The sequence below is a fragment of the Globicephala melas genome, chromosome 19, assembly GCF_963455315.2.
Source record: "Globicephala melas chromosome 19, mGloMel1.2, whole genome shotgun sequence".
Classification (NCBI taxonomy): Eukaryota; Metazoa; Chordata; class Mammalia; order Artiodactyla; family Delphinidae; genus Globicephala; species Globicephala melas.
Genome location: NC_083332.1, coordinates 6,453,032 through 6,476,824, shown reverse-complemented (window position 1 = coordinate 6,476,824; position 23,793 = coordinate 6,453,032). Strand labels below are relative to the sequence as shown.

Here is a 23,793-nt window from a genome sequence, read left to right as displayed (position 1 = left end):
CTCCCTGCCCTGGGGGTGGGCTGAGAAGACCCGCCATTAGCACCAGAGTTGGACGATTTGCAGACCTCCCCTCCCCAGACTGACTCCGGGCACCCTCCCCCATCCCTGAGAGCGCCCCCTTGCCACTCCCCCCCACCCCAACAACAGGACAGGCCCGCCCCGCCCACTTTTGAGTGAGAGAAACTTATTGCTGTGTGTGTGTTGGGGAGGAGCCGCTGTATTCAGAAAGACCCCCCGCCATTCATTCCTTCCCCAATCACCCCGCCCCCGCCCCGTGTCCGTGCGTTCCCGGAGCGCAGGAGGGGCGCGACATGCGTGTGGGGAGCGCGTCATGCAGCGCATGCGTGTAGTTGCAGGCACCCTGGCGGCCGGGGGGAAAAGGAGAGTCGGGACTTGGAAGTTGTCCCTTTAGCTCTCTCTCTCCCTCCCCGAATCCCACACTGTTGACTTGGGGGATGGGGAACAAGAATAACGTGTGTAGAGGTTTATAATGGTTGTGACTATTTTTAAAAGCTGAACTAAAAAGCTGGGTACGTGTGGCAGATTGGCGAGCAGTGGGGAGACGTTGGGAAGAGGTCCGTACCCTTTAGAAAAATCCTCACCCCCTTTCCCTGCACCGTTCGGCTTCCGTGAGGGTCAGGGGTATCTGGGGTTTTGTTTTGCTTTAAGAAGTTAAACCCTTTGGCAATATAATCAGTCTCCAACCCCATACCCTGGTGTTTAAAGCCCCTAGCCCTTTGCCCCGCCCCACGCCGCTCCCGCCAGAACCCGCCCCACCCCTCACCCCTGGTTCGCCAGGGTTTAGGGTCCAAGGGAAGGATGGGCGGACTCAAAAATGCCCCTTGCATAGGAATCGTTGTATCAAGAATCGTGCTCAGTGACACCCCCACCACCAATCCTCAGGCGGGGGGTGGGGGGTTCCTGAGGCCGTGGGAGCAGAGGGAGGGAGGTTGCTAATTCCATGGGCCCCAAGCTCCAAAAGGGGTAGTCCCTTAAGGATTCTGGGACCGATATGGTCCCTGGGCTTGGGGTAGGTAGCGCATCCTTCTTGAGCCAGGATGGGGTATGAGAAATAATTTTCCACCCGCGAACGTGGGGGGTTGAAGAAGGCCGGGGAAGGGCGAGCTGGGATCCCAGCCCAGGTAGATATGTGGTTTCCCAAGCTTCTGATATTCCAGCGTCCCTCCACTAGGGAACAGCCTCTACATTTTAAATGTAAACACCTCTAACCTAAATAAACGGTGTCCTGGCCAAGCAGCAATTCTGTGCGAAATGCCAGGAAACACAAAACTTTAAAAATAAGTGTTTGTCCTTGTACTGCCTAAAACCTTAGCACATCGCCAGGGGTACAAATATGACTCTGGGAAACACTGGCGTCTATGAAGAAGGTGCCTTTGGGGCACCATTTAAAGAAAGGGGCTCTTGGAGGGTTAGGCATAAGAAAGGGGGTGCCCCGGGAAGGTCTGGTTCCCTGGAATTGCAGACAGATTGAGCTTATCTTGAAAATTCTAGCGTCAGGGGAACCTGAGGAGGATGTCTGATGTCAGATTTAGGGGTGTCCAGGAAATGTCCAGAGTGTGGGAAGGATTTGGAAGCATCCCAAAGGCTGAAAGTGAGCTGAAGGGCTGGATCAAGTCTTGGAGGTTTGAGGTGCTGGGATGCAGCTCAGGGAATGGGTGGGCGGTGAGGGGGGGGGCGGGGGGGGCGCGGTGCGGACAGCAGCGGTTAAGTCCCAGGAGCGTGTGGGGATTTGGAGGATGCGGGATGCCAGACTCAGTCTCAGGAATTCTGGGGGCAGGCCTCATGTGATGGGAATCTGGAGGGGGTGTTGGGGAATTTTGTGTGCTAGGGCCAGAGCATCCCAGGAATACTGGGATGGGAGGTCTCAGTCCATGCAGCAATAGAGGCGAGCAGATCCCCGGGGGTGGGGTGGGGGGTGGGGGAGGAGGAGGAAAGAGTGAAATTCACCAGAGGGATGCTCCTAAAGGCTGAGGGAGCAGCTGTCCTCAGCCCACCCCTCCCCCCGTGCCTCCGCTTCTACCGTCTGAGCTCGGCTCCGGTTTTTGGCTTGGGTGACTGTTCCTCCTTCCCCCACATTGCTGCTATTTTTTTTTTTTTTCGTGATGGGTTGCCCTCCTGGGGTGAAGGGTAGGAGGCTAGGAGACCCTCCGGTAGCTTAAAGGCTAGCCCGACCCACATGGAGGTCCCCACCCGCTTCCCAGAATGCCCCTTCCCTCGCACGCAGCATGCAGCCCCTGGCGGCTTATTGCTGAGGTGGAGTTGGAGAGGGCGGGGATCCAGTTTTGGGGAGGCATGCAGAGTAGTGGGGAGGCGCCCCAAAATGTAATTGATATAGTTTGGACGTATTTACACGAGTCGATTCGGGGCGGGGGGGTTCCTATGGTTCATGGAGACCTGAGGCTTTTTTTCAGGAGGGGCGAATAGTTGGGGGGATGGGCTTTGGCTCCTCCCCCCCTCCATCCTGGGGGCCCAGGTGGAGGTGAGGGGCCCGGGGGTGTCTGCTGGCATCGTCGTCTCGGTTGCATATTATTAATGACTGTTTGATTTTTTAAAAAAAAAACCCTTTCCCCCACCCCCCACCCCCAGCTCCTTTGACCTTCTTCCCTGTCACCCCCGAGTCCCCCCACGGGGGGGAAGGGAGCGCTAGAGGATGGAGGGCAGGGTTGGGGGAGCGCGGCGGGCGGCCCTGGGAGAGCCAGGGGGAGTGGCAAGGGGGGCGAGGCGCAGGGACACCCCGCTCAGGCCCGCGATGCTGCTCAGGCTGCGGGATTTCTCGTAACCTGGGTGGGGGGGGGGCGAAGGGCAGAAACACGGGGAGGAATCGAGGAGATAGGGGTGCAGGGGGAGGGTCCAACAGACAGAGGGACCCCAAGACAGAGAGAAGCAGGAGGGAAACAGAAGGGATATGAGATGGAAAAAGAGAAGACAGAGACAGGAAAAGGCAAGAGACAGGAAGAGATGGAGAGGGCGAGTCAGAGAGAGAAGGCAGGTGAGAGAGACGGTGAGGGAGACAGAGAGGATAAGAGATGGAGAGACAGACACCAAGACACAAAGTGACAGATGGCAAGAGACGGAGAGATGGACAGAGGCGGACCAAGGAGACGGAGAGAGAGAGAAGTGAACAAATTGGACAGTCAGTCGGCGTCAAGGAGAAAGGTTCAGACATGGGGAGGGGGGAGAGACTCAGGGTTAGGAGGCAGGGTGGCAGCCACCGAGCCTCCCCCACCCCACCCCCACCGCAGCCCCCCTCAACTCCCCTCCCCCCTGTTGGCCCCCTCGTCTGAGGCAAAACGGTGGGGGGCAGCGAGGCAGATGGTGGGCAGCACGGGCGTGGGGAGGGAGCGTGGGTGGAATGCCAGTGGGGGAGCAGCCGGTGGAGAGGCCTTGGGAGGGAATGGGTGGGGCTGCAGTGGGTAGGGGGCTAACCTAGATGTAGAGAAATGAAGACAGGCGGGTGGGGACGCTGTGAGGGGCTGAATGGAGCACAAGTTGGCAGTGCCTCCTCCCTGGGCGGGGCGGGGGTGGTGCAGGAGGGCAGCTCCTAGAGCAGTCTGATGAGGGCAAGACTCAGCTGAAGGCTGTAATGGGGTATCTTAAAGGGTCAAGAAGCCTTTAAACGAGAACCTTCTGATGGGAAGGTCCTGACAATGTCTTGATAGTCAAAGGGATCTAAGGCTTAGGGGCACATGTGGGGTTTCTTGAAAACTTAGGAATGTCTGAAGAGTTCTGCCACTGTCTGGGCTCTTCTAGGGCTTTGCTAGGCAGTACGAAGGGGTCTGTCTGGACGAGGGCATCTTGACTGTTGGAGAGAGGGCCTGGGGGAGGTTGGAAGCCCAGTATCTTGGGGACACCCCCTCCCAGCCATTCCCAATTGCTAACCTGGGGGGAAGGGGCAGGGGGGGACCGAGGGTCTCACGAGGTCTCAGGCGGTGACAAGAGCTGGGGACAGAAATACACAGAGTCACGGGGGGGCGGGGGGGCAGGGGGAACCCCCCAACACAGCCTCACTGTTGGGGGGACGGAGAAAAGCTGAGATCTCTTCCTCCTCTCTGGTGTTTTCCGGGGGAGGGGAGCAGTGAAATGGGGGCGGCCAGAGACATCAAATATGGAAGGAGCTTCCGGGGTGGCTGAGGGGGAAGGGGAGGATGAAGGAAAGAGGAGGGGGAGGGCTGGGGAGGAGGGGGGAGTGCAGGTCAGGTGTGGGAATCAGGTGGTTGGTGAGGGGAGACGGAGAAGGGAGGGGTCATGGGGCGGGTGAGGGTCAGGTCAGGAGGAAGGATCTTGGTTGGGGGGTAATAGTGGAGGGTGGGTCCCGGAGGAAGGTTAGTTAGGAAGGGAGGCGTGTGGAAGAGGGAGGGATCCAGGACCTTGGGGGAGGGAGTTCAGTCAGCCCCATCAGCTCCAGCCATAATTTGAGTTCAATGAATGGATTTTGGCATCCGAGGCAAGAGAAGCAGGGAACTCCCCCCACCGGCCCCCCCCAGTCCTCCCTCACCCACATTCCCGAATCCTCCCCCCTCCCCCTGCCCCTCAATTCCATAGGGGCCCATCCAGACCTGGGAGTGGGGAACAAAGGGAGGTGGGTAACAGGACTGGGTGCAAGCAGGGCGAGGGGTGAGATGGGAGCGGGGAGGCAGGGGGTTGGTAATGAGATGAAAGTGGAGGATGATGGAGGTGGGGGGTGGGTTGCAACAAGGAGAGGTCCGGGGATAGAACAAGAAGAGCCAGACAGTCCCCTCTGGACTAGGACCCCAGAAGCCTGGGTTCTTGTCCCCCATCTGCTCTGTGGCTGGGGGTTGGCCATGGACCTCCCTGAACTTCTGTAAGACAAGGGGGTTTAGATGCGGCTGTCCTTGGAGGCTCCCTAAGTCCTGCCGTGGCATCTCCTTAGGCTGTGAGTAGGGATTCTTTAGGATGTATCTCTGTATTGCGAAGGGAGATTCCACAGGCATGTGTTGAATGAATAAGCGATAGATCAAATGCTTTCAGGTGGCCTCCCATCATTTTTAAGATCAAATCCAGCCTCTCACCATGGCCAAAAAAACCTTCCCCCCCAGACTCCTCCCCTCTCCCTTAGGCCACTCAGCTCCAGCCACACTTCCCTCCTCGCTGTTCCTTTAACAGACCAAGCTCATCCCACCTCAGCACCTCAGGCAGCACCTCAGGGCCTTTTCACTTGCTGTTTCTTCTGCCTGGCTGGAGCTTTTTCAGCTTTCAAATTTCATGTCACCTTCTCAGAAAGACTCTCACCCCTTCTCTGACCTGGCCAGAGTAATTATCCTTTTGTTTGTTTTCTGCTTCCTCCAATCATGGAGTGGCAGACATTCGCTGTAAAGGGCCAGATGGTCAAAATTTTCAGGGCTCTGTGGGCCATACCATCTCGGTCGAAACTATTCCAGTCTGCGGTTGTAGACAGTGGCTGTGTTCCAATAAAGCTTTATTTACAAAACAGCTGGTGGACACATTTGGCCCCTGGCTGTAGTATGTTGACCCAGGCTCTAGAGCAGCAACTCTGTGATGGCAGATTCTTGCTTTGTGCCCTGCTAAATCTCCAGTGCCTGGAATTCTACCCTCAATCATCAGTTGCTGCATGCATGCATGAATGAATGAAGTTAGGGGTTAGCTGGGGTTGTTGTGAGGATTACAGAATATATGTTGGATTCCTGGCACGTGGAAAGTGCTTCGTTATGTTTGCTGAATAATTCATCTACCGTCTCCTCACTCTATCTCCCTCACCTCCCCCACTGGCCAGTCCTGACCCTGCTCTCTTGACCCCTGGCCCCCCGACTCTGTCTCTTTCCTTCCTCTCCACCCCCAATGCCCTGACCCCGGCTCAGGCTTTGTCCTCTCCCCCTGGACCCTCATCCCAGCCTCCTCCCCAGCCTCCTGAACTGCAGTCTCCCCACTCAGGTGCGTCCTCACGAAGCCCCAGAGCAGACCCGCCTCTCCCCAGATCCTGGGACAAGGCTCCTCAGCCCAGCCCTGCTTCTCGGCCTCAGTTCTAGGTCTGTGTCTGCCTCTCCCCCAACCTGAGAGCTCGTGGAGGGCGGGGGTGCGGTTGGATTGCTCACTGCTGAGTCCCCTGGGCCTAGCGCTGCACCGGGAGCCTGTGTGTGCTTTGTCAGTGCTGGCCAATCCACAAGGGACTGCGTGAGTGGCTGAGTCTGTCCCACCCCAACCTGCGCCCAGAAGAATGTCCTGGGTGTGTACCCCATTTTCTTGGTTAAATAAACAAAAGCAAAACCAAGGGGGGAGGCAGGGAGAGAGATGTGGATGGGGCTGAGAATGGGGGTCAGTCGTAAGGGCGGGGAGGGAGGTCAGGCACATGGTGGGGAGGGGTGGGCTTAGTTCTAGGGGTTAGTGAGGGGCACCGCAGGTCCTGGGCAGGTGGGTGCGGGGCCAGTGTCAGGGCTGGGGGTTAATTGGATGGAGCTGTTCGGAGTGAGGGGACAGGAGTCTTGGTCAATGGGGGCTGCATGTTCTCAGATGGGTTAGTCAGGAGGGAGGGGGTTCAGAGGGTGGGGGCTACTTACCCTGGGGGGAGGGGGTTCGTCCACTAGGGGGATATCCAGGCTGCAGCGTTGGCGTTGAGGTCGGGCAAGAAGCTTGGGGGGCCTGGCTTACGCCAGTCTTGGGGGGGCAGTGGGGGAGCACCAGTGGCTGGGGGTGGGGGAAAAGGCCAGAGGGTCGGGGGGGGACATGGAGATGGAATAAAGACAGGTGAAGGGTCAGTGGTGAGGAAATTTGGGGGAGGGCGTCTAAGAGGGAGGGAATTTGGGGCCAGGAGATGGGGGAAGGGAAGTCCAGCACCTCCTCCCTCATCTCCCTCTCTCCCCTCCCCTGGGGGAGGGGAGGAGAGGGAGGGTCCCAGGGGGCCAGTGGAGGGCACCTCACCTTTCCGGATGGAGCCATCAGGGGAAGGGGCATAGTCAGTGAGCAGGAAGCAGGCTCGGTCCCGGCTGTAGCGGCCCCGGCTCCCGGGGGTGATGGGGCTCTTGTCTTCTGGTGACATGGCGGGCTGGTCAATAGCTGGGCAGTCCTCGTGGGCAAGCGCAGCTGCTGCAGGGTCCCCGTTGGGGCGAGGATCTGTGTCCCGAGGGTCAGACAGAGACACAAAGGAGAGAGTGAGGTGTGGGAACTCATGGAGAGGGCAAGGTCAGCAAGGAGAGGTGATGGAGGTGCAGGTGGCTAGGGGGTGTGGCTGGTGGGTTTGGGGAGCGGGTCCTGGGTGGGGAGGGTGCTGAGTGTTGGGAAGGACAAAAGGGTAGGGAAGGGCGTTGAAGGCTAGGAAGTGGGGGTCAGGCGGGGTGTTGGGTTCTGAGAAGGGCAGGACTGAGGTAGGGTGTCGGGTGTTTGAAGGGACAGGGACGGGGGGAAGAGGTGGTTGGGAAGTGAACTGGGTGCTGGGAAGGAGGCTGAGACAGAGTGGAGGGTGGGATGGTTGGTTGAAGTGGACCAAATAGGGCACAGCTGGGGTAGGGTGCATGGTTTCGGATAGGTTTGGAGGGATGGCTGGGAGGGATGCAGGGGGCTGGGAGGTGGTAGTTTAGGGAGGGGTGTCGGACGCTGGCAAGGGCACAGTGGGAGGCGTTGGGAAGGTGACAGATGAGGGAGGGGGGAGGTGGGGGTCCCCCAGGCTCTGACTTTAGCTATTTTTAATTGGTGTGAAACTGGGTCAGCGGCTGAGGGAAAAAGATGGGGGCCGGGCAGCCCAGCTCCCTTTCTTGACCTACTTACGGCATGGGGGTGGGGCCCCCCAGCCTCTCCCTTCCCTGGGACTGATGCCCCAATCACTGCCTCTGAGACACAGACTCCCCTGGCGGGGGAGAGATGAGCACAGGCTCAGTCAACTTTCCTCTCCCCTCACCTCCTTCATCAGACACTGCAACAGTGCCCTGTCCTCGGTCTCTGGCCCCTGATTCCCATGTGAGACTCTCTCCCTGTGCTCTGAACCGCCCCCCCATCTCTCTTTCTCTGAGTCCCTCTCACCATATGGCTGATCGCTCTGCCCCCCACCCCCCTGGTTCCCCTGAATACCTTGGCTGCAAGTCTGTCTCTCCCCAAAACTCTGCTTCACACGAAATCTCTGTTTCTCCATCACTATTTCCGTGCCTCTTCTCTGGCCTCAGCAATTGCTGTTCACTGTCCTCTCTTCCATCTCTGTTGCTGACCACCCCATCTCTCCGGAGTCTCAGCAACTACCTCCTGCCCCCCTCACAACCTCCCCACCTCTGCCTGTGCCCCCCACCTCCACCCCTCGCGCCCCCTCCTCACCTGCCCGGTTGATCTCAATCACTTCCTCCTGAGCCAATGGGCAAGGCTCCCCAGGGGCAGGCAGAGGAGGCAGCCCCATGATCCCGAGCCCACCCGCTCCCCCCCTGAGCAGCCCGGGGTGCGTGTGGGGCCCTGGTGGGTAGGCCCCTGCCACAGTCACCCCCATGGAGGGCGGGGTGATGGGTGGTGGAGGGCTGATGCTGCCACTGCTGTGGTGAGGATGGGGCGGGGGCGGTGGCGGTGGGTCGGGCTTGCAATAGTTGGGCGAGCCGGGCTGCGGAGGCCGGGGAATATGTTTATTCTTCTTCTTGGGCAGCTTCTGTTTGGCCATGGCCAGCGAATAGTACATGCCAAAGTTGTTGACAATGACGGGCACGGGCATGGCGATGGTGAGCACCCCAGCCAGGGCACACAGCGCCCCAACCAGCATCCCTGACCACGTCTTGGGGTACATGTCTCCGTAGCCCAGGGTTGTCATGGTGACCACGGCCCACCAGAAGCCGATGGGGATGTTCTTGAAGTAGGTGTGGTTGGAGCCCAGGATGTCATCGGGGTCAGCGCCAATGCGCTCAGCGTAGTAGATCATAGTGGCGAAGATGAGCACACCAAGCGCCAGGAAGATGATGAGTAGCAGGAACTCATTGGTGCTGGCACGGAGAGTGTGGCCCAGCACGCGCAGCCCCACGAAGTGCCGCGTGAGCTTGAAGATGCGCAGGATCCGGACAAAGCGGACGACCCGCAGGAAGCCCAGCACGTCTTTGGCGGCCTTGGAACTGAGGCCCGAGAGCCCCACCTCCAGATAGAAGGGCAGGATGGCCACACAGTCGATGATGTTGAGGCTGCTCTTGAGAAATTCCACCTTGTCTGGGCAGAAGGTGATGCGCATGAGAAACTCAAAGGTGAACCAGACGACACACACACCCTCCACGTAGGTCAGGAAGGGCTCTGTCTCCACCTCCACATTGGTGATGTTCTCCGGCGGAGCCCCAGGGATCGGGGAGGCCTGCGTCACTGTCTTGTTGCTGATGTGGATGAAACCCTCGTGGGTCTCCAGGCAGAAGGTGGTGATGGAGATGAGGATGAAGAAGAGGGAGGCGAAGGCCACGTACTGCGGGGCAGGACAGGAGAGAGAGAGCAAAAGGTGACCCAGGCATCTGGTCAATTAGCCATCTCCCTGAGACCCTCCCAGTGGCCCCTTTCCCAGACACAAACTCCAGGGAAACCCAGGTGTCCCAACCCCAGTGCCTCCATCACTTCTTGCATCCTGTTCTCTCTAAATCTTGCAAAAGGATCAGAGGCAGCTCTCCCCCAGCTCGGGAGAAGAGCTGGCCCCAGAAGCAGCAGCAGATGGGCCACTTCTTTCCTGGAAACAGCAATTTTTGCCTCCTTGCTCTGTCTCCTAGACCATCCCCCCCGCTCCTGTTCCCTGTGTCGTATCTCAGGGGTCCCTGGCAGGGTCCAAGCATTCTGCTGGGGGATGTGGGTAGGGAGACTAAGATCATACATCCTGTGTCTCAGAGGCTTTGGGGCTTAGCTTGGAGCTGAGGGAAGGCGAAGGGGAGAAGGTGGGTCGGAGGCAGAACCAGGAGGTGGTTAAGAGTAAGAAAGCCTGGGTTTGAATCCAGCTTTTTCCCTGCCTAATTGAGCAAGGAGATTAATCTTTCTGAACCTCAAATTTTTTACAGGATTATTGTAAGGATTACATTAGATGAGTATACAAAGGGCCTGACTCCAAAACTAGTGCTTGGTCTAGTGTTTGGAACTTAGTAAGGCTTGAGCCGTTATTAGGGTGTTGCGGCATCAGTTAAAGGGAGCCAAGGTTGAGGCCTCAGATAGGTGCCGGTGTTTAAGGACCTTGATGCTAATGACTGGGTCTCAGAAAAGGGAGAAGGCTGAGTGAGGCCCTCACCCAGAGAGAACAGCGCAGAGTTGGACCCACAGAGGGGAGGAGGGATGTTAGGTCCCTGAAGGAAGAAGGAGGTGAAGGGTCAAGACTGAAAAAAGGGAAGATGATAGGGGTGGGGTTTAAGGCTCTGGAAAGGAAGGGAATGTCAGGGGCTTGAACATAGGGCAAGGGGAGAGGGCAGGGCTAGGCCCAAGGAGAGGTGAAGGGGCTTGTCAGAGGTTCAGAGATATGGGGGCAGGGGTGCCTGGTTCATTTCAAGATGGTCCTGAGCCCAATGGTGTGGGTTTTGATGAAGGCCTTGAGAAGAGACAGGGTCAAGCTCTTGGAGAAGGCCCCTAGAAATTGTACTTGGCTTTATCAGATATGTAGAAGGGAGGTCGAAGGAGTGGGGTTAGTCCTTAGAGAAGGAAGGGGATGGGCTTTGAGGCAGAGGGGGCTTTAATCAGATGGGTAGAGGAGAGATGACCTGGGGTGCAGAGAAGGGAGGAGAGCCAGGGTTGGCTCCCGGGCCAGCACTGTCCCTCTCAGCACTCCCTTTCCTCCACAGGATGGGGGGCAAGGTCCGGGCTTGGGAGACCTTGACTTTAATCTGAAGTGCAGAGCCGAGAGGCGGGCCAGCGTCCGCCTCAGAGATGACCCTAGATCTTGGGGTGGGCTAGGGCTCAACTCTGGCCCTCTGCCCCGCCCCCCTCTTCGTTTCTCCGCAGTGGTTTAAGAGGCCAGAGGCCTCCGCAGAGCGCATGCCTGGTGCTCCCCCGCCCCCCTCCGAGCCGGGCGCAGGGCGCAGGTTGCGGCACCGCAGTGGGGGCGGGCCGGATGGACCAGGGGGCGGGGCGCGCGGGGGGCAGCACCACGGACAGCTCCCCCACCGCAGTGCGCAGCCGCAAGGCCTGAGAGCTGTCTTAACCCATTCCAGGCCGTTGCCGAGCAGGCAGTGCGCAGCCGCAGTGCCGCTTCACAGCGGGAGGGCACAGGCCAGGAGCTTGATTAACTCCTTCCCTCCCGGGACACAGAAAGAAAGGTGGGCACCCGTCGCAGTGCGCAGCTTAGAAGCTGGACAGCGTCAGGACCCCCTTGTCCAGAGATGCTTCAAAAGCAGAAGGGGTAGGAGGGCATGGAGTCCCTGTAAGAAGGAAAGAGGAGATTATGGGGAGAGGAGTGAGGGGGAGGTAGAGTCGGACCCTCCACTTTGCGTTGGCCTCAACTCTCAACTCTCAAACTCTCATTTGGCGGCTAGAAGATGCTTGGCACTACGTGGACACTCAAAACACATCTGTAAAGTAAATGAATGTTCCCCATAGCTGTCCCAGACCCCTAGTTTCACCTCAGAACACTTCAATGGGGTCACAAGAGGGAAGGGCTCCCCAGGCCATGGGGGGAGGGTGCCGCTCAGAGGCCTGAGGGGGCATATAGGGCCACGTCCTTTCTGCACCTCCTCTCCCCCACCTCCCCCCCACCCAACCCCAAATCTTGCCAACTCAGCGCTTCCCGGGGACCAAACTTTATGCGGTGCCTCCGGCCCCCCTCCCCCTCGCTCCCTCCCCCAGTGCGAATGCGGCACTGCGGGTCCTCCGTGTCCTTCCTGGCCGGCCCAGGACGCGGCACGGTGGGGGGAGGGTGCCGGACCGCCTCCTCCGAGTGTTTGGGTCCCCAGGAGGCTAGAAAGGGGCCTGGAGTCTCTCCTCTTACCCTCCTCTCTCTAATTTCCCACCCCCACATCTTGAACTGTCCTCTCTCCTCCAACACAGGGAGGAAGTTAAGAGGAGGAAGAGGTTCAAATGAGAACCAGGGGGAAGGATAGCTATTTAGCCTGGGAAGTTACAGATGTTTGAGGAAAGTTTTTTTGGGGGGGAGACGAAGAGAGCTTTGGGGGAAATATGGAATTTTGAGAGAGATAAGACTGGAGAGAGGAGAAGGCTGGAGTGTGGGCTCTTTGGTTCACTTTGCGGGGGGCAGAGGGGGGTCTGAGAGGCCCAGTCCTGTGCTTTGGAATGGGTAGTGGGAGGGGCGTTAGGAAAGGGGAAGTGAGCAGGGCCTAGGGAGGGGCGTCAGGTGGGAAGATACCAAGGTAGATCAGAAAGACCTGGGAGCTATTTTGAGGAGGAAGTTTGGGGGCTGATAACTTGAGGAGGGTCCCAAGGATTGAGGTTAGGTAAAGTTCTGGAGCGGGAAGGAAAGTCATTTACCCACTAGAAAAGAGGCTGGGAGGCTGAGGGTGGGAGGAGGGCGTCCCAGAGATAGAGAGTGGGCTATGCAGTTTAAAGATGAAGGAAGAAGTTGGGAGAATCTGTAGATGAGAGAGAAGCTATTCTGGAGGGCATATGGGAAGTTCTGGAGAGGAAAAACATATCATGGGGGCTCAGGACTCTTCTGGAGACATTGAGGAGGAGTGTGAAAGCCTTGGGGAAAGTCTGGAGCTGTATGGGGAAATCCTCGGGAGGGGAGTTGGTGTGGAGGATGCAGGAAGGGATGTGAACACAGAGGGGGCAGCAGGGTCCCAGGAGAGAAGAAGCCCCAAGACTCTGTTGCAGTGAGGGGGAAGTATACTAGCCAGAGCAAGTGGTTTGGAGGTTCAGAGGAGTCCAGGGGACTCTGAGATTGGGGTGGGAACTATTCTGAGACTTTAAGGGCAGAATAAGCAAGGGGGGTTCAAAGGTAACCAGGAGACTCAAACTTGGAGATAGGGAGGGGATGTGGAGACGGGCAGAAGGAGAATCAGAGGTGCTGGGAGAGGCTTCAGGACTGAAGACTGGAAGCTAGAGAGCAGGCTTCAGAGGGTCTGCAGGGGGTGGAGACAGTATTCACAGGGCCTGGGACACTTTGAGGGTTAGAAAGAGATGTCTTCTGAGGATCTAAGGAGGTACAAGAAACTGAAGGCTGGACAAGGGTCTTCTGAGGGTCTGAGGGGTGGCCAAGAGAGGTGAGAAGAGGTTAAAAGGGGCTAAGAAGACTCAGGGTTGAGGAAATGTCTTCTGAGGGTCTCAGGAGGGGTCCAGGAAAGGCAGATGTGGGGTTGTTCAGGGGGTGTGTTTAAGAGATTCATGGTCAGAAAGGAAGTTTCTAAGGGCCTACGATGGCCTAGATAAGCTGGGTGGGGTTTAGAGAGGTCTGGAGTATTCTCAAGGTGGCAAAGAGATCTTCTGAGGATCTGGGGATGGCCGGGAGACGGGGGTGTGTTCAGAGTATGGGAGACTAAGAGGCTGGGAGGCCGAGAGACCAGGAAGGGCTGGGAAGGACCAGGGATTAAGGGCGAGGATGGGGCGTTTCTGAGGGTCTGGGAGCTCCAGGAGAGGGGAGGGGGATGGGGGCTCCGAGAGTACGCTCACCCTGGCGGCCCGCGACGAGTAGGGGTCCTCGAAGAGCGCCCACACGCGGGGCTGCCAGCGGCGCCACCACGTGCCGCCCGCGCCGCCCGCGCCCCCTGGCGGGCCCCCGGCGCCGCCGCCAGCGTCCTGGAAGCAGAGGCGCTTGAGCTCGCCGCCCGCGCCGTCCAGGCCGCCGCCGCCCGCGCCCGCCTCGTCGTCCAGGCCCGCGTCATGGGCGCCCGCAGCGTTGGCAGCGTTGGCGGCGCCCGAGGGGTCGGGTGCCTCGAAGGAGTCGAGCGCTTCCTCGGCGTCCCGGTGCTGCCGGTAGGTCATCCAGCAGCAGGCCTCCACGTCGGTCTCGTCGATGCCCCAAAAGCCGAGCTCCTCCTCGAAGAGCGGCCCGCACACGTCGGCCGGGCAATGCAGCTTGCCAGTGCGGTAGTAGTTGAGCACGTAGGCGAAGACACCCGGATGCCGGTCAAAGAAGAACTCATCGGCGCCCGGGTCGTAGTCGAAGCGCGCCGCCGCCTCGGGCTCCGTCAAGCCGGCCAGCCGCGTCCCCGGCAGGGTGCGCAGCGTCGAGCGGTACGTCTCATGGCGCACGCCGCCCACGTTGATCACGATCTTGCCACTGTCGCCACCGCCGCCGCCGTGCCGCCCCATGGCCGCCGCCGGCAGCCCGGGGCATGGCTCGGCGCGCCGGCCCCCGGGCCCGCGGGGTGCCGGAGGGCCCGCCGGGGACGCGGCGGGGCCGGGCTGTGCAGGCTGCTGCTGCTGCTGCAGCGGCGGCGGTGGCGGTGGCGGTGGCGGCGGGGGCAGCGGCAGCGGGGACTCGGACGGCTGCGGCGGCGACACCGGCTGCTGTTTGCTGGACCCCTGGCGCCCGCGGAAGGATGAGACGCAGACTGAGCTCAGCATTGGATGGGGGGCGGAGAGGGAGGGGCGGGGTATCAGGGGGCGGGGCCGCAGGGGAGAGAGATGTGATTGGGTGATAGGAGGTGATGGAGGGAGGGGGCGAGACCGCAGGGAGGGAGAAACTGAATTGATTGGCCTGGGAAGAGGTGGGGGGCGGGGCTAAAGCTGAGAGAAGGGCCCGGACTCCAACTCCGCCTAGCTGGTCGGGGCGGGGCCGCAGATGGAACACACCGATTGGGTCTTTCTGGGATAAGGGGCGGGGCCGAGCGAGGTGTTAAGGCGGGATGGGAGGCTAAAGTTGCCTGGTTTGGCAGCACTGGGAGAACAGAGGAGGCGGGGCTAAATATAAGAAAGAGATCTGATAGAACTAAGAAAAGGAGCGGGTCGGGCAGAGGAAGGGGACAGGTCCGAGCTATTTAAAGGGGCCTGACTGTCCGTGACTGGCGGAGTCAGGGGCAGGGCCACAGTCGGGGCGGCCGTCTGGATTGCATAGAGACGGACCTAAAGAGCCGGCAAGCAATACCCGGTGAAGTGGGGCAGATGGAGACTGCCGGGTTGAGCTCCTAACATTGATTGGACGGGGCAGAGCGGATCTTAAGAAGAGGCAGCGCCACAGAAATTAGAAACAGTCCTAATTGGGCTGGGAGAGTGAGGGGGCGGGACTGAATGAGGGGCGGGAACTGGAAATGGAGAGTGGCACTAGACTGGACAGAAAGGGGACACGGCAAGGGGAACAGGGACTGAGACCCAGTGAGAAGGGGCGGAAATGGGCGAGGCCTGAAAACCTGAGAGCTTCTGGCTAGGACTAAGGGAGGCGAGGAAAAGAAGGGGAAGGGTCGGAGCTGCAAACGCGGCCCGTTTAGCCGTGGCTGGGCCGGGAGAATGTCAGGAAGGATTCGGAGGGACTGCGGGAGGTGGGTGGGATCCACGAATGGTAAAATAAGTCTTGAATGGGCTGTGGAAAGGCAAGACTAAGGGAGGAGCGGCGCTTTAAGGGATTTGAAAGCAACCAGGCTAGGTGGGGGCGGGGCAGGCTAAGAGTGTAGAGAATGGCTAAGGAAATGGTGAGACCTGCAGAGTACAAAGCTACCGGGATGGACGGAGCGGTGGGACCTAGAACGGGAAGTCTTGGGGGCCAGAGAACCTGGGAGATAGTTCTAAGGGTCAGTAGGGCCTTAGAAGGGGGAACGAGGTGAGGGAAAGTGGGCGAGGTCTAGATAACGGCGGACTGCAGCCAGCAGAACCAAGGGATGGATGAGAACTGGTAAGGAGAGTCTTAAGAGAGGCGGAGGGGAGAAACCAAAAGGCCGGGAAACAAAGTCTAGGCTGAGGCAATAGGCGGGGCCAATAGGAAATTGGGCGGGATTAGGTTTCAGAGAGTCCTGGTGGGAGGGCAGAAAGTTGGGGCGGGGCCAATGGTGGGCGGGGCCAGAACTAGGCGGACGGCCCCGGAGCCTGTCAGGCCCCGCCCCCTGGGCTGGACTGGACCCCGGGTGGTAGAGCGCAGGCGCGGGGGCTGGGGCGGGGACAGCGGCTGCGGCTGGGGCTGCGGCGGCAGGAGGCTGTGCCTGTGGGAGGGAAGTGGGTGGGTCAGGGGCTGCGGGCGTCCCAGGTCTGCACTGCTCCCAGCCCGCCTCCTCCCTCTGCAGGTACGGCGGCTGGTTGGTATCGCCTCCCTCTCCACCCCGACTCCCGCTTCTGTGTCTCTTAGTGTCTCTTTTTCTCCCCTTTTCTGAATATTTGTCCCCCTGTCTCTGCCCTTACTCCTCTGAGGCTCTGGCCCCTCCTTACTCTGCGCTCCCTCTGGTTCTCTGTCCCATTGTTCTCTGTATCTGTCCCCCTCCTTCTGAGTCTTGCCCCTCTTCTCTCTAAGCCTCTGTCTCCTCTCCCCTGACTGTGTCTCGATCTCCCCACCCCCAGTCTCATCTTGACCTCTGGACCTTTTTCTCGGATTTGCCTCTCTCTGGGTCTCTGTTCCCTCCAGTCTCTGTCCCTCCTCTTTGTGTCTCTGTCCTCCACTCCCCCCCCACCCCGCCATCCCAGGGCATCCCAGGCTCCCTCCTCTCTCTGGTCTCTGCCCATCCATCTGGGTCTCCGTCCCCCTAGCTCTTGTTCTTTTACTACCTCCTTCCCCGTGTCTTTTTCCCCTCCTCCGTCTCTTTTCCCCCTCTGTCACTGCTTTTTCTCTTTCTGTCCTTTTTCTTTCTTTCCCTTCCCTGGGCCTCTATCCCCCACCCCCACCCCGTGCCTCTTTCACCCCTTTCTGAATCCCTGTCCCCCTTTTTCTGGGTCTCTGTCCCCACTTCTTTGGGGCTCTGTCCTGCTGTCCTTCAGTCTCTGTCCCTCCCTCTGGATTTCTGTCCCTTTCTCTCAGGCTCTCACCGCATCACCGTCTCTAATCCTCAACCTGGCCAGGACTCGAGGCTGCGTCACTGCAGAGAGTTGCAGAAGTGGGGCCCGTCCTGCGGACCAGGGAGGTAGTTTACCTCAACTCCCCCCACTGCCCCCTGATCCACTGTTCTCAGGCAGTCCTCAAGCCCCCGTGGGACCCAGGAGGGTAGAGAAAAGACATCGGGGCTTCCTACTCTGCTCTGCCCCGGATTCTGGTGTCTCCCCAGGCAGAAGCAGTGAATCCTGAGGTGAGGGAATGGTCTTGGGTTGAGTGAGGCTTCTAGGCAGGTGGGGCGTGGGGGTGGATGCTGGGGCCGGCGTTGGGTAGGCACTAGGAGCTGGGAGTAAGGGCTAGGGTAAGGACCTAAGTCAGCCATCCTCCCTTATACCCTCCCCCCACCCTACCCAACTCTACTTTTCTCTTCAGCCTTTGATAGCAGCCAGGCAGGTGCGGGCTGGGGCAGAGGGAAGTGGGGAAGGCAGGGATGGGGTGGGGGGAGCGAGGAGGCTGGAAGAGGGGAGAATAGGGAATGAGACTCGGGATTAAAGACCGTGCGATTGGGGGAAGAGGCTCGGTCAAGGATGATCCAGACTCCATCAGGCCCTGGGAAATTTGGGTGCCGTCACTCCCACATGGCCCTCTCCAGGCCCCACCAGGGTATGCGGGGATTTGTGAGCCTGAATTCTCCACCCATAGGGGAGGCTTCTGGAGGCATAATGAGGGCTTGGGTTATGGGACACCCAGCTCGGCAAACAGGCCAGAGGGACGTGGACTCGATTTTTAGCGACGGACACCAGGGGAGGGGAGGCCAATGTCTGTTCGCGTCTTCAGACCCTTTCCCCATCCCTCCTCCTTCCCAGTCTATCCCTTCTCAGGCCTTCAAGGCACAAAATTCCTGAAAGCCCCAGACTCTCACCTCAGTCATCCTTGGCGCCGCCTCCTAACTCTCCCTCCCCCATTCCCCAAAGCCCTGGAATTGGGGAAGGGTCTTCCCCTTCCTGACTTCCAAGACCCCTTCCTTGTTCCTCCGCGCCCATTCCTATCAGTTCTAAATCCAGGAAAGACGATCTTCCAGGCACTAAAGCTGAAAATGTGGGGACTCTGCCTACGATCCTTGGTCCCCCGAGACCCTCCAATTACCTCTCCGCTGTAACCTTTGAGTCCTCCTCTCCCGAGTCCCCCGCCTCCAAAACTGGGATTTGGGCTGTCTTACCGCCCCCGGACCCTGTGCCTTCTCCCCCTCCCCCGTACTCACCCCAAGTCGAGGCGGGGCGGGGATGGGGGAATCCGGGATTAGCGATGGGGGAGGGGTGACCCAGCCCCGCAGCTCTGGGCAGCGAGAGGCTGCGGAGGAGGGTAGTGACATCATCGCCGGAGGAGGGGCAGCCCAGCTCCCCCCAACCCGGGGAATCCCAAGGGTAGAGAAGAACAGGAGATTAAGTGTGCGGGAATGGTATCTCCTCCCCTTAGAACAAGGGTTGGAAAATCCTTTACGATTTCAGCCACCCCCCACTGCCACCTGTCGCTGCCGTCGCGACCTGTTGCCTCCCACGCGTGTTGTGGCTGCGCCCGCCCCCGTTAGGACGTGAACACCGCCTAGACTACAACGTCCGTGATGCTCCGCGGCGTCGAGTGCATTTGAGGAGAGGCAGTGTAGGCGAGAGGCTTCATGGGCTTCGTAGTATAGGACCCTCGCACCAGTGTGCGCCTTGGAGAGGAATGATACCTTTCTCCTTCCTTTCTTTCTCAACTCCAGAGAGCCGGACACTAACTTTTTTCTGAAAAAAATCACGCGCTTAAAAAAAAAAGGGGGGCTTCCCTGGTGGCGCAGTGGTTGAGAGTCCGCCTGCCGATGCAGGGGACACGGGTTCGTGCCCCGGTCAGGGAAGATCCCACATGCCGCGGAGCGGCTACGCCCGTGAGCCATGGCGGCTGAGCCTGCGCGTCCGGAGCCTGTGCTCCGCAACGGGAGAGGCCACAACAGTGAGAGGCCCGCGTACCGCAAAAAAAAAAAAAAAAAAAAAAAAAAAGGAAGAGACCCAGGTAAGTTTAATAGAAATAGATTTTTACTGAGTATCGGGGGATGCGCATGCGCATAACCAGGGCCTCAACCGGAGAACTGCGCCTGCGCAAGCCCACGCTTTCACTGTCCTGCTCCACGAGCTCGAGCGCGCCCAAGCCCCACTCGCGCCCCGCTTTTCCTGTCGCCACGGTCGAAGACGGCCACGTAGCTGCCCAAGAAGACATCGCCCCGCAGAGGGGCCCTGCGGGCGGAGGCATGTCCAGAGCCTGGAAGCCAGACAAGCAGAGACGGACGCCACCCCGAGGAATCTACAGGGCGACAAGACGGATCACAGGTGTCGTGTCACGCCCACCGGTGTTCCTTCTTCCTACGAGCCAGAGCTTCAACCCGCCCACTACCGTGGGCACTAGAAATGTTTATGTGGTTCCTGCTTGGCCCTAGTGATGTCTCACTCCCAGCCCCACCCTCTCAACCCCGTCACTGACGGGTCATTGTGACTGCCACCTACCTGGATGAGTCCTGGGCCGTGAGGTTAAACCAGACCCCGCCAAGGAGGAAGGAGACTGGAGGGAGCGTTGGGATTTTCGAGCACTGGATGAGGTACTGAGGGAAAAGAGGAGCAAGTAGAGACGAGGGAGTCCTTCTTTGCTCAAATTCTTTCCATGACTCCCAGTGCAACAGGGAAATGTCCGTTTTGAGCAGCTAGGTATTCAGGACCTTGTGTGGTCAGGCTCTACTGTCTTCTGTAGCCTTATTGGCTTTTCCCTCACTCCTATATAGTTGTTGCCACTTCCCCTAGGCTCCCATTTGATCAAAACCTCTTTTCCTCTAATTGAAAATCAAAAACTGGTGGCCCACGGGCCATACTGGGCCTATATGTGTATGTAATTAGTCTTATACTAATTATAAGTTTACTCACTCTCATCCTGTCCTGTCCCCGGAGTCACTTAGACACTTGGGAGGTGTCCTCGCTTCCCCTCACTAACCCCTGGCCTGTCACTCACAAGGTCGAGTGTTTTCAGCCCGTGCATACCTCTTAGCCATGCGATTCCCACCCGCAGGCCAGAGCATCCTGCCCAATGTCCACCATTAAATCCCTATTAGCCTCCCCAGCGCACACCCACCAGACACCAGGTCCTCACCTCCCCCATTAGCAGGGGGACTCCCCCAGTGGCTGCCTGCAGGGCCCGGATCTCCTCAGTGGGTCCCGTGATGAGAGACGTGCCTGTGTCCAGAATGGCAGCACAGCCCCGGGCACAAAGAGTAAGCCCTGTGCCAACCTCCACACTGTGAAGCAGAAGGAGGCAGTCATTAGAGCCAGCATCCTAGGAGGCCAGACCCCCAGCCCCCTCCTCCTGAAGAGCCAGGAGTCCCGGCCCACAATCCCTCCTCCATCAGACCTAGGAGTCTGGGTCCTCGGCTCCCTTCACACCAGGACACTGGATTTTAGGCTCTAGCCCACTCCTCCCAGACCTAGGAGGCCAGGTTCCTCACCGCTCCATGTGGATCTGCCAGTAGGCAGGGATCGTGACTAACACAAAGGTGAGGGGTGGGATGTAGTGTGCTGGGTCCAAGCCACCCAGGACCAGCTCTCCACCATCAGCTGCCTCAGGGTCCCTGCAGAGGCAGACAGCTGTAGGTGTCGTGGGCATTTCTCCTGCCAGCCGCAGGAGTGGCCAAGGGAGGGACTTCTGCCAATGGGGTGGTGTCTGGGTTCTAGGTGGGATAGTGGGATGCAGGCAGAGCCTTGATGTTGGGACTGGAAGCAAGGCAAGAAGTGAAGAGAAATGGGGCTTTTCTTGGTGGAGGTTAGGATTTTAGGGTCTTGGGAGCTTCCTGAAGTGGGCATAGGACTTCTTGATTTGACTGTAGAAGGTAGAACTTTTGGGGGGAGTGGAGCATTGAGGTTTCTGAATTGGCCTTGGTAGGCGTGATTGTGAGGAATCAGTCTCCCCGAGTGGATGACGAGACTTTCTGAACTGCATGTCTAGAACTTCCGGGGAATTAGACTTCCTCAGTTGGCTGAAAGTGATAGGAAGGCGGGGGGTGGGGGCGGCACTTCCTGGAAGTGTGGAAGGTCAGGATCTACTAAGAGGTTGGGGGGGGGATTCCCTGGCTGTCCAGTGGTTAGGACTCCGCCCTTCCACTGCAGGGGGCAAAAGTTGCAGCCAAAAAAAAAAGAGGTGGGTGGGACTTCCTGGGTTGGACGTCCGGATAACTGAAGGGGCACAGAATTTCCTGCCTGGAGACTGCCTGGATAACAGCTTGGGCTTTCTAAACATAAGTTTTAAGCTTCCTAAAAGGTAAATGTAACTTCTTAGATTAAAATGGGCAATTCCTGACTTCTGACATGTGTTCTCCAATGGAATTGGGATTTCTTTACGGTGAAGATGGGGTTCTTAAATTCAGTATTTGATGGGGTAGGGCATGGAATTTCCTGGTTTGAGTTTGAAACATGGAACGTTTTAAGTGATGGTGAGTTTCTTTAGTGGGTTTTAAGGGGTTGCTTAGTGAGTGGAACTTATGAATAGGGTTCATGTGTTTCTTATATTGGGGCGGTGACTTCCTGAAGGAGGGCAGAACTTCCTTCTTGGGGCTAGGACTCAGAGGAAGGTAGACCCTCCGCCATTCCCTGTTGAGGTAGAAGGAGGCGACAGGCTTATCCAGAAGCCCCTGGTCCACCAGTCTATCCAGCGGGGGCCGAACTCCTCCCACAGCCAGAGCGGGAAAACCGAGGCCCAATATCCCATCGAAGTGGGCAAATGTGAAGACCAGGCTGGGCTCCCACAGGGCCTCCCCAAAAATCACCGATGCACCTGTGAGTCCCCCAATCTGGGGTAGATTCAAATGGAGTAAGTTACTTCCGGGAGGACATTACCTACATGTCTCTGAAGTCTCCCAAACCAAGGCATGAATCCCAGGTCTGGGGACATCTGTAAACGACTCCAACTGCCTAGGAAGCTTTGCCTTGTAACTTGAGAAGGCCCACCCCTGTCTGGGAAGCCCCGCCCTCGTCCCCAGGAAGCCCTGCCTCGCAATTCAAAAGCCCCATCCGTTTACCCTGGAGGCCCCGCCTCTTCAAGCCCCTCCCTAAACCAGATAATCTTAGAGGTGGGCTTCTCCCAGGCTCAAGCCTTCCCGGGGCCAAGGTCACGCACAGTCAGCTTGTCCTCACTCAGGATGCCTTCTAGGCGGCCAGTTCAGTATTGAATGGCAAACTTGGTCCCATTGGGCCGGAAGGAGCTGGAGGCTTTGGGGTTGAAGCGGTGGTGGAGACATCTCTGGGGACCCGTGTGGACCCAGGCGTCCTGCGGCTCCGTTTTCTTTCCCCGAGACTGCGCCCTGTTCACTGCCTACTTCCAGGTTTGAGAGGTGACTAAGACACGGAGTTTCTTGGTGGGTGATGTGGGAGTGATGGGTGGTATTTTGGGAGGAATGTGCCAAATATTTTGGTAGGGTCGCCGGAAGTATTGGCGTGCCTCACTCCCGACTTCGGTGGTGGTGGAGTCTCCTGTGCCCCTCCCTTACCCATTCTTTACTTATAACTTTCACTTCATTTTTTCTCATTAACCACAAGAGTTTTCTGGGGCAAACAAATGTATGGGCGGGACGTTTGTGAAAGGTCTGGGGGAAGGAAGAGAGGGTCAGACCAGACGTCTTCTGCCCCATATTAAGTGGGACTGCCAAAGTGTCAGGACCCCTGATTCCTATTGTTTTATTTGGAAAATACTGAAACACACAAAAAGTCCATAGCCCTACCACCATTGAAAAAGCATAAAAATAATTTGCAGTGTCTCTCTGTCTGCCCCCTTTTCCATAATTAAGTTTCTCAAATATTTAGGAGCACCCAAAAACCCAGTTTAAACGTGCCCTAGATTTCTGGGTACCACCCTCAGAGATTCTGATTCCAGAGGCCTGAGACAGAGCCCAAGAATCTGCCGGGAAAGCAATTCATTTACATGATTACAACTGTGTTAATGTTATTTCCATTTACAAGGACTGGGTAGACCTAGAGGAAAGCAAACTTGGGAGAGTGTACTAGTTAGTTAATGCTGTGTAAAAATCACCCCCAAACTGAGTGATTTAAGGCAGAAATAATCATTTATTATTATTTGGGGGGGGCTTTCTGCGTTAAAAATTTGTAAGTAGCTTGACCATGCAGTTCTGGCTCATAGGGTTGCAGACAGATGTCAGCTGAGGCTGCTGTCATCTGAAGGCTTCAGTAAGGCCAGAAGGTCCGCTTTCAAAATGGTTGGGGCCCCACCTCTTGAACTTGGGTTTCCTTTAGGATGTTGTAGCAGGAAAGTCCCTTAGGTAGATGCTGGAGGAAAGTGATCTTTAGGGCGAAGTTGCAAAGAGGGAGGGCCTAGGACCCGCAAGTTTCAGGAAGCATCCTCAGCAGCACCGCGGGGAAGTGTGGGCATTCAGTGAAGAGGAATCCTAAAGGAACAAAGGCTTAAGCATTGTACAAAGAATGATGCAAGAGAGAGAAGGAAACATTGCAAGAGGGAACGTTTTGAATAGGGAGAGGAGAAGGGATTCAGTGCCTATGTGGAGGGGTTGGCCTCTTACAGATTGTCCAAACATGGTCATGGGAGGGACAGCAGTGTACCTCTGAAGGTGAGCTAGTAGTGTCCCCAAGGCAAGCATGGGGACGTTTCTTTCTGACTGCTTCTAGTTTTTTCAGCAAAAGAAGAAGTGAGAACGAAAAGGGCGAGGGCTTCTAGAGGTTTAGAGAAAGAAGGTGAGAAAATGATTTCTTAGGGACTGGAGAAGAAAACTGTGACAGCCTTGCAGTTTGGTTCTGAGTGTTTGCAGTCACACATCTGAAGTGTGTCCACTCACAAGCTCAGCTGGGTGAGAGCAGGCACACAGAGGCAGTGAGTTCATTTTAACCAGAGTTGGGGTTTTGCCAGGCAAGTATGACTGAGGGAGAAAGAGTAAGGGCATTAATGTT

The 23,793-nt window shown here is 57.8% G+C and overlaps 2 protein-coding genes and 1 long non-coding RNA gene across 5 annotated transcripts; 1 reads left to right on the top strand and 2 right to left on the bottom strand.

The window, feature by feature from the left end:
• Positions 1 to 2,052: 2,052 nt before the first annotated feature.
• KCNC3 (potassium voltage-gated channel subfamily C member 3) lies at positions 2,053 to 18,274 on the bottom strand. Of its 3 annotated transcripts, none has more exons than XM_060289121.1 (6): positions 18,069 to 18,271; positions 13,528 to 15,989; positions 8,296 to 9,403; positions 6,916 to 7,107; positions 3,901 to 3,960; positions 2,666 to 2,801 (listed from the first exon to the last, which is right to left on the bottom strand). In XM_060289121.1, the coding sequence occupies exons 2-5, from the start codon at positions 14,422 to 14,424 to the stop codon at positions 3,944 to 3,946; spliced, it is 2,214 nt and encodes a 737-aa protein (XP_060145104.1). In that variant the 5' UTR covers positions 14,425 to 15,989; positions 18,069 to 18,271; the 3' UTR covers positions 2,666 to 2,801; positions 3,901 to 3,943. The 3 variants fall into 3 exon arrangements, with proteins under 3 accessions (XP_060145103.1, XP_060145104.1, XP_030705818.1); XM_030849958.2 differs by lacking the exon at positions 3,901 to 3,960 and adding an exon at positions 6,555 to 6,681 and having other exon boundaries at positions 2,674 to 2,801; positions 18,069 to 18,274; XM_060289120.1 differs by lacking the exon at positions 3,901 to 3,960 and having other exon boundaries at positions 2,053 to 2,801.
• On the top strand, positions 15,998 to 18,749 carry LOC132593967 (uncharacterized). Its single transcript, XR_009560083.1, has 3 exons — positions 15,998 to 16,070; positions 16,796 to 17,060; positions 18,570 to 18,749. It is a non-coding gene; the product is annotated as an uncharacterized lncRNA (long non-coding RNA).
• Positions 18,750 to 18,862: 113 nt separating this feature from the next.
• NAPSA (napsin A aspartic peptidase) lies at positions 18,863 to 23,423 on the bottom strand. Its single transcript, XM_030849994.1, is given in 9 exon segments — positions 18,863 to 18,882; positions 18,914 to 19,072; positions 19,075 to 19,144; positions 19,341 to 19,439; positions 19,979 to 20,123; positions 20,331 to 20,453; positions 21,463 to 21,668; positions 21,995 to 22,117; positions 23,409 to 23,423. Coding segments are annotated over 9 exon segments (960 nt in total).
• Between the last annotated feature and the right edge of the window lie 370 nt (positions 23,424 to 23,793).

Bases quoted from the DNA above. Each gene is read 5' to 3' on its own strand.
- KCNC3 (XM_060289120.1), bottom strand. From the start codon at position 14,424: ATGCTGAGCTCAGTCTGCGTCTCATCCTTCCGCGGGCGCCAGGGGTCC. The intron at 9,404-13,527 runs GTGAGCGTACTC...CCTGCCCCGCAG, and splicing joins ACTCGTCGCGGGCCGCCAGG to TACGTGGCCTTCGCCTCCCT. The intron at 2,802-6,915 runs GTGAGGTGCCCT...CCCCCCACCCAG, and splicing joins TGATGGCTCCATCCGGAAAG to GTTACGAGAAATCCCGCAGC.